The sequence below is a fragment of the Pipistrellus hanaki genome, assembly GCF_964339955.1.
Source record: "Pipistrellus hanaki genome assembly, chromosome: 3".
NCBI classification, from domain to species: domain Eukaryota; kingdom Metazoa; phylum Chordata; class Mammalia; order Chiroptera; family Vespertilionidae; genus Pipistrellus; species Pipistrellus hanaki.
The window spans coordinates 129,252,213-129,261,253 of NC_140505.1; the positions used below are offsets into that span (position 1 = coordinate 129,252,213).

General features: G+C 41.4%; 1 protein-coding gene across 4 annotated transcripts in view; it reads right to left on the reverse strand.

Annotated features, from left to right (window-relative positions):
• Positions 1-3,624, reverse strand: part of CNOT2 (CCR4-NOT transcription complex subunit 2) — a 123,605-nt gene extending 119,981 nt beyond the window's left edge. For all 4 annotated transcript variants that reach the window (XM_084878901.1, XM_084878899.1, XM_084878902.1 and 1 more), the window contains exon 1: positions 2,513-3,624. In XM_084878901.1, coding sequence (XP_084735027.1) covers positions 2,513-2,517 — 5 coding nt within the window. In that variant the 5' untranslated portion in view covers positions 2,518-3,624. The remainder of the gene's footprint in view (positions 1-2,512) is intronic.
• Between the last annotated feature and the right edge of the window lie 5,417 nt (positions 3,625-9,041).

A 9,041-nucleotide genomic window follows, 5' to 3' on the forward strand; every position in this document is an offset into this window, starting at 1 on the left:
AGCACTTCTAGAGAAATCTACTCATTAATCTAAAGTACTTATTTACTTTTGAATAAACAGAATTTTCAGGCTATCACTAACTGTAAAGTATCTCTCAAAAATAATAAAGTAAATTAAATATCCAAAGTTCTAATGTATAAACATAGGTAATTAGTTCTCTTTGCAGAACTAGTTTTATTTTATCTTCAAGATCAAATGCTTTTCGAATGAACGGGATATAAGTCACTCATATGTATAAATTTTGCCCGTTTTTCCACTACATGAAATTTACTTTAAAACGAAAGTATTATAGAAACTGAAAATGTTTTAAAGGTTGTATTTGTTGCTTGGTTAAATATGCAGACAATTCTCATTCCCCAAGAGTTATCATATTGGGTTACAGACAGCTCTACATAGTATACTTAGAATAAAAGGTTTCTGCCAACAAATGATACCTACATTAATTTATTTTTATTGAAATAGCATTAAGATGCAAAAAAATGTGAAAGTTTCTCCGCTCCTTTGTAATACACAAAGTATTCATAGAAGTCACTGCAATTCAAGCCCTCAGGAAAAAAAAAATTATAGAAAATGAACTTTTTAAAATTAAATGAGGATCTTAAGAGGTCAAGAAAGTGCAGCAGAAGTTTGCCTTTTTCACAGTGAATTTTTCCTTCTGATTTAGTTTTACAAAAGAACTACAAACTAAAGAGTTGTTCTACATAAAAAGCTTACTAAAGAACTTGGTCCATTTAGAAGTATTTCAATAAAAAGAGCTCAGAGTGTAGACATCTAACCATTTTAAATATAACAGATTCTTAACAGTTCAGTCCACTGTGATTCTTAACCCTTTAAATCTAGAAAAGTCATCGTCCATAATTGCAAAAGAATGTGTTCATTGACATTTGGAAACAAATGTGGTCAAATAACAGGAAGTGTTCCCTAATAACTAAACATAAACAAGATATGTAAATAGTAGATATTTCCAAATTTCCATATCCCTCCACTCCCACTTATGTTGTTTCAAAGGGCAAACCAAAAGTTGCACTTATTCCAGAAATCTAGACATTCCTAATAATATCAAGCATGACAGAAAATGTGTTCAACTGTGAACTAAATTCATGTACGGCCTCCCTCACGAACAAATTTTAACTCAATACCGCCTACCATTCCACCAAGAATCTAAGGGTTCACATCAGTGTCCATTTTCTTATACTTATGAGAAACTGTCCTGAAGATTAGGAAAGGAGCTTTATGACCAAGAGCTTTATGAAAATGGAAAAGAAAAGAAAGAAAAAAAAGTGTTGCATTCGGTCTTCAGGATGTTGAAAGCATCTCTTAGGATTCAAAGGAAGTTGATGTTTGGGTTCCTTTCGCGAGTGCGGTACCCGTATGTAAGACTTTTATGGAGGTAACGCCGTACTCACGGGGGCCTGGAATAAATGCAAATTCTAAAGCCTTGGCAATGCTTTTCCTAAAGGAAACTTCAAGTTGCATTCAAAAAAACGATCACCAGTCACCAAGAGACTGTACGGGGCTTCTGTCTCCTGGACGGACAAAACACAGCCTCGGCTAAGGGCTAGGAGAGGCCTCTTGTAACGCCACTCGTTTCTTCCGTAAAAACTTTTACGTGAGACCGAAGCCAGCGAAAGGTGGGGAGAGGCCCCGACGGAAGTAGAACCCCAGAGCTAGCAACTTCACAGGCAGAACCGTCTCGGGTTCCTCCGCCGCCGCCGCCGCCGGACTAGCCGGGCTCAGCCTCCACCAGACCACGGAAGCGCCGGCCTCCGGGTGCGGCGGCCGAGGAAGCATCACAGCTGCGCTCCCCCTCCCATCACCCAGGTCCTCGGGCATCCCAGAGCCTGGAGGCTACGAGACCCGTTAGGCAGTCCCAAAGCACCCATCTTTTTACACACACACACACACACACACACACACACACACACACACACAAGCTGCAGGTGATGTGCTTGTTACTGAGAGAACGTGAACAGCACGGGGCCGCGGCGGCTTTGGGGGAGGCGGCAGCGCCGTCTACAAGAGGGCCCGGGCTCCCGGGCCGCCGCCGCCTTCCTTCTCCTCCTCCCCAGGAAGCAGCGCGGCGCAGGCTCCTCGCGCCGGCGGGAGCCCGTGAGAGGAGAGCGGAGTCTGAGGAAAAGCCCAGCGCCCACCGAGGGGACCGGGCCTACGACCCAGAGCTGCTGCTGCTGCTGCTGCTGTTGCTGCTGCAACCACCCAAGTACCGCGACGCTTTACGTCCCATCCACCACCCTCCCTATACACACCCCCTCCCTCTTTCCCTCCCTCCCTCCCTCCACCGCCGCCACCCCCCCTCCCCGCCCGCTCTGCTCTCCCTCTCTCGATTGGAGCCGAGACAAAAGCAACGGGAAGCGGCGGGCCGGGACGGTGCCCGCGGACCCCAGGCGCGACCGGACCGGCCCCGAGGCATTCCCCCGCCTTGCGGGGGCCCCGAATCCGCCGCCCCAGCCGCGCGCCCCGCTGCCAGACTTCCGAAAATTTGCCAAAAACTCACCGCATGAATTTTCTTGTCCCGCGGATCCAAGATGGCGACGTATCCACCGCGGAGGCTGCTGGGAGCAAGACCTTTACCCTCTGACCCCCACCGTGACCCCCGTCGTTCCGGCTTCCCTTAGGCGGCGGCGGCGGAAGGTGGGAGAGGCTATAGCCGACCGGACGAGGTTGGGGGTGGGTTGACCGCTTCCCGCGCGTCGGACAGCGGCTGGGAGAGGCGCTTCACTCCGCCATCCCTCCGCCCGCAGCCTCCACCGCCTCTCCCTCCGGCTCCCCGGGCGGCTCGTAGCTTCGCCGCGGCCGTTACAGCGAGCGGAGGCTGCGGCCGCTCCAGTCCCCCTGGGCGGGCTGGTTCCCTGCGGGCACGGGCCCCGGGTGCGAGGTGGGCCGCGGGGGGCCGGGGCCGGGGCCGGGAGCGGTGAGGTGGCGTGGGTCCGCCCTCCCGGGGCCGGGGAGCGTGTTTGTGTTTGTGTACGTGTCGGACACCCCGCCCCGCGTCCTCCCGGAACGCCCCCTGGCCCGGCACCTGAGGCCCGTGGATCGCGGCCCCGCGCTCCCTCAGCCCCGCGGCCTCCGGGGCCGGGGCCGGGCGCCCGCCGCGCGTCTCCGTCCTCCTGAGACGTGAGTGCCCGTCTGCGAGACCACCGGTACCTTCTACTCGCCACCCTTCCTTCCCTTCCTTTCTTTTTTATTTTTTATTTTTTTATTTTTTTATTTAAACCTGGCGGGAGGGAACAGACTGGGGAGTAGGTTTTTAAAGCACTTTTGGGGAGATTTGCGCAAGCTGTTAGGTTTATAGCATTTTTGCCGCCAATAACTGACTGGGCTACCGGCAGGGCTGTTTGAAATGATGGTGGCTTTGGTGGACACTTGAGGAGAGTAAAAAGCCTCTGCTTTCCAGAAAAATAATTGTCACTCGTTAAATTTGTTCTCTTTGAAGAAATAAACCTGTTCCTTTTTATATTGATAAACGCTTCCCTTTTTGTTACTCCTGGACATGGTGGACTCAGAAAGACCCTCTCCACGTTTGTTTTGGGACTGTAAATTATTTCTGAGTAATAGAACGTATTCATGTAAAGTGCCGTTCATTTGGAATAAATAAAATTTGTGATTTCCTTGTTTGTTTGTTTTTTTGTAAAACCAACTTCTTCCAGAAAAAAAAAAAAAAAACAACTCACAGTAATCCAATTTAAAATATACCATGGAAGGGCAAAGGGTTATCTGTCACTCATAAATAAAAGAAAATATATAAGCATAAAACAAAAGAGGTCTTTGTCATGTTTACGGAGTGCCATGTACTTTGGAATATTACTAGATAGTGTGTAAACTCCAAGTGGTGCTGATGTAGCCAGTGGAAAGTGTCTTACATGGTTATCCATTTCACTAGACATTCTGCTTCACCTGTTCTTTATGTTAGGAAAGGTCAAGGAAGAACAACACTTCTTTATATTCTTCCCTACCTTTTTCCCAACAGTTCTGTCTTCTGAACTTTTTCTTCTAAGACGGCATGCTAAAAAACTGAATACGCCTCTAAACGCAATACATATGGGTATATAAATACATGTATGTACATTTATCTTATTACTGAGCATTTTAACCTATTAAGTTAAAAGTGTAACTATTAATATTTGGAATCATAAGAATAATAAAAAATGAGATACGGTTTTTTACACATATATGTGTTGTATATATAAAAATATGTTTATAGCCGAAGCTGGTTTGGCTCAGTGGTAGAGTGTCGGTCTGCAGACTGAAGGGTCCCAGGTTCGATTCCGGTCAAGGGCCTGTACATTGGTTGCGGGCACATCCCCGGTAGGGGGTGTGCAAGAGGCAGCTGGTCGATGTTTCTCATCGACGTTTCTAGCTCTCTATCCCTTCCTCTCTGTAAAAAAGCAATAAAAAAATATATTAAAAATGTGTTTATAAATAGTTGCGCTAAGTATTACCACTTTATCCATTAGTTTGCTTACATATAGGACTTTGATAAGACCAAAAGGTGGACCTTTTTGTTAAACATTCCCATATTTATTCAAAACATGTTTTAAATAGCATAAACACAGGTAAAATTGAAGAAATTACTTCCAGACAGGGACAGGTTTAATTTGATGGTTTTGTTGAACAAGTTTAAAATTATCCTATTACTAGTGTCCAATCTGTTAATAAATTTGTAAAACTTGTTGAATGCCTACTATAGAGGTTGGTCCTCGGTATTAAATAAGCTACCATTTGTTAAGAGCTTATGTGCATAGTTTCTAGTAAGCACTGTAAATAGAATATTTTTAAAAATTGTCCTATTGCATCAATATTATTACTAATATTGATCACATTTACCTATTTTGTAGATAGGTGGTTTTTTTCGTTGTTTTTTTTTTTTTTTAACTATTCACTTTGATGGCTTTTACTGAAAAACAGTCCACACCTTGTGTTTTGTGTGTTGAAATATGTGTAGGTAAATTTCTTGCATACTTATGGAAAAATTACTGGTTTAAAGTGAAGGAAAAATAATCCTCACTAGAGGAAGAAAATGAGTTTATAAATAACTAGTTACAGGAAAGGGAGTCCTCATATTTTTTGAAAGATGTAGGTAGTACAGAAAATCTATGGTAAGGGGTAAAAAGGATAGGTATCTCAAATTTAACACGTACTTCATAGTCTCCTGTGGCTCAGTGGGTTGGGTGTCATCCCATGCACATAGGGTTGCCAGCTTGATTCCCTGTCCAGGTTTCAGGCTCAATCCCCAGTAGGAGGGAGGCAGCCAATTGATATATCTCAATGTTTCTCTCTCATGGATGTTTCTGTATCCTAATCCTTTCCTCTCTCTAAAATGAATAAAAACATTTTTTTTTTAAATGTAACCAGTACTGAAACAACATTTGGATTCAAATTTTCCTCCCACAAACAATACTACCAACAGTTCACTCACTTGTTCAGGCATAAAACTAGGAACATTCTTTGATTTACTGATCATCCAATACCATCAGCTCTTTCTTATATGTATTCTGAATTCAGCCACTTCTTACCTGTCATGCCACCACCCTGTCCAAAAAGACACTACATCTCTCAAAGAGCAATGTCCACATTATCTGCTTCCACTTTTCCCTGTGCCCCTTCAAACCATCTCTACATACCTGCTAGAGTGATGATTTACTCCCTTATTTTAAACCTCCAGTTGCTACTCTTAGAATAAAATTCATTTCCCTTACCATGGCCTTTAAAACTGTATAATCTGGCTTTCTGTCTACCTCTTCAACTTCATCTTGCTCTCACCTTTCCTTTCTGTCTCTGTCATGTATCAAGCTGTTTTCAGTCTATAGCAGAGACTGTTGGTTGTCCCCTAAAATTTTTCCAATTTTTTTCATAGTAATTGACATGGGTACATGGCTATCCAGAATACAGTCTGTATTTCCAGCCTCCCTGTAGCCATGTGGTAGTTCTGGCCAATAAGCAGGTAAGTATGTCATGTTAAAAGACATCTTTAGTCCTTTGCTGCTTTTTTTATATCCTGCACCCTGGAATACAGATGTGAAGCATTTAATTCTAGCTGCCAGTTTGGGCCAGGTGCAGGTTCCCACATCATAGGATGGCAAAACCTTAAGCTGGCGGAACCCTGAGGCCTTGAGACCCTTGTAGAGTATCATACCAGCTCTATGCTCCTGACATTCATATTTTTGACATTAAAAAAAAAACAAAACTGTCATTAAAGTTACAGTTTAGGGTCTCTTGTACTCAATTCAACTTAACTGATCCTCCACAAGACCTTTGTACCTACTGTTTATTTCTGCCTGAGATACGCTTTCTCAGTCTTTATGGCTAATTCATTCTCATCCTTCAGGTCTTAACACAGGTATTATCTCTAACACTCTTCCCTGGCCACCATATCTAAAGTAGCTCCTTTTTTCACTTATTCTCTCTCACATTGTTGTATAGCAAATCAGTGAGATAGACACGAGATGCCTTAATGAGCCAATTAATTAGGAGTCTTTATTCGGGCCCAGAGGGAGGTGTTTCCCCAATCTCTGAGACCTGACGTGGAGGAAGTTTCCCATATTTATACCTTTTGAGCTTCTTTGCATATTTCACAAAGAGTTCTGGGTAGGTTATTGTTATAGACAGTTTGTAACCTTGAATACATAATGAACCAATACTTGGCATAAGAATATGGGAATTAGCCAAGACCGGTTTGGCTCAATGGATAGAGCGTCAGCTTGGGGACTGAAGGGTCCCGGGTTCGATTCCAGTCAAGGGCATGTACCTTGGTTGCGGGCATATCCCCAGTGGGGGGTGTGCAAGAGGCAGCTGATGGATGACTCCTCCCATCAATGTTTCTAACTATCTCTCTCCCTTCCTCTCTGTACAAAGTCAATAAAATATATTAAAAAAAAAAAAAAGAATATGGGAATTATCAGTATCAGAATTAGCCTTTAAGTCAGATGGCTAGCTTGCAAGGTCAGACAACTAAGTTTTTATCTTTTTTCTTTTATTCAAACTGAAACAGTTATTTTACAGAATAAAGGACTATCTAAAAATAACAGATTTGACCTACAGAATAAGAGACTCTAAGAATAACAGAGTAGTTTAAACAATAGTTTCAAACGGCAGTTTTCCAAAGGAGGAATTACTAAGCTTCAACATGACCCTCTATTTTAATAGCATTTTATAATTTGTCATTTTTTTGTTGTTTTTCTTCGCCCTACGAAAAATGTAAGTTTTATGAGAGCAGGGACTACATTTGTTTTATTCACTATTTTATTCCCCACACTAAGACATTAGAGAAGTACTGTTGAATGTATGAGACTGGGAATAAATGAGCTGTTGAATGAATGAAATAGATCCTTATTCAAGATTAGGGGCTTTTTTTTTTTTTTAGAAGTTAATATGCTGAAAGGTTTTCTTCAACAAATGTGAAATCCAAGCTAGGAAACAACTAGGAAAAATAGTGCTAAACTAATAGAATATGCCAAGCTTCCAGCCCTTGATAATGAAAATACATACCTTTTCCTGGGAAACCTATAACCTTACAGGGGGGAGGGGTAGGAAAAAGCATAATTGATAAGGCAGAGTGGCAAATCAGAAAGAGTACTACAATATAGTATCTTCTACAGAAAAACCCGTAAAAGAGCATTCTGGTTTGTTATGTAACTTACTGGACCTCAGATTCTTCAGCTAAAATACATGAATCTTAAGCTTTGAATAGTAATATTCTAGAAGTTTAATATAATAATAAGTTAGACTTATGAGTGATGTAACATTAATTTGGTCTTCAGATGTTATTTTAATAAGTGATTAAATCTTGATGATACTGGTAAGTGTTCAAAGAAACAGGTTTTCTTATACTACTGAGTATAAATTGGCAAAATTCTAGAGTATAGCTTAACAATATGTATCAAAAGCCTTGAGTAAATGCATTTGACAGGTCAGGTACTTTAATGGAAATGTAGCATAAGGATATGTGTAACAATTTTATTGCAAAAGTATTCATTACTGCATTTTTACTAGAATATTGGTTAAATAAGCTACATCCATACAGCAGAATAGTATTCAGCTTCTAAAAATGATGTGGAGGAAATTTTATCAAAAAATACATTAAGTATGAAGAAAAATTTAAAATATAATTCCAATTTTGTAAAAATTTGTAAGTTCACAAAGGACTGACAGGATATGTACAAGATGTTAATTCAACTTTCCCGAAATGACTTTTACAGTTATTTTTATTTCATTTCATAGTTTTAAAATTTTCATAGAAAACATTTTTAACAATGCTAATTGAAAGGCTGTCTGTCTTTAGCCCAGCCAGTGTGGCTCAGTGGTTGACCGTTGACCCATGGATAAAGTGGTCACTGTTTCAATTTCTGGTCAGGGCACATGCCTGGGTTGCAGGCTCCATCCCGGTGTGGGATATGCATGAGGCTGCTGATCAATGTTTCTCTCTCATATATGTTTCTATTTCTATCCCTCTCCCTTCCTCTCTCTAAAATCAATAAAAACATTTTTTTAAAAAAAGGCTATCTTTATATTTAAAGAAATAAATGGATAATTTGGGGAAATAGTACCACATTCTTATTTGTCAAGCCTGATATCTTTTACCTTTTCTTCCCTATACAACTATTACCAGATCTTGTATATTTTACCTTGTAAATATTAATCTAAGATCCATCCTTACCTCTCCCATTTTTCAGCCATTCTCTTAATCATTCACTCATAATCTCTTATCTGAACTTTTGAAAGAGATTATTTAACTGGTCTTTATTAAGTTTTACCTCTCTCCAGTTTTCTAACCTGCCACCAATTTCTGTAGTGCACATCTTTGGAGACTGCCAAAGGTGGAAGCGAGACTGTGACTCTGAGGTGATCATAAAAGGCGTTGGGACTTCCTTATGCATACTCTCTTGAATCGCTAAGAAATGCTAGTTGTCATGTCATAGGACATTCAGGCAGCCTATAGAGAAACCTATGTGCCAAGGAAATGAAATCTAACAACCAATAAGGAACTGAAACTTGCCGACAACCACATGCACGTTTAAAAACAAATC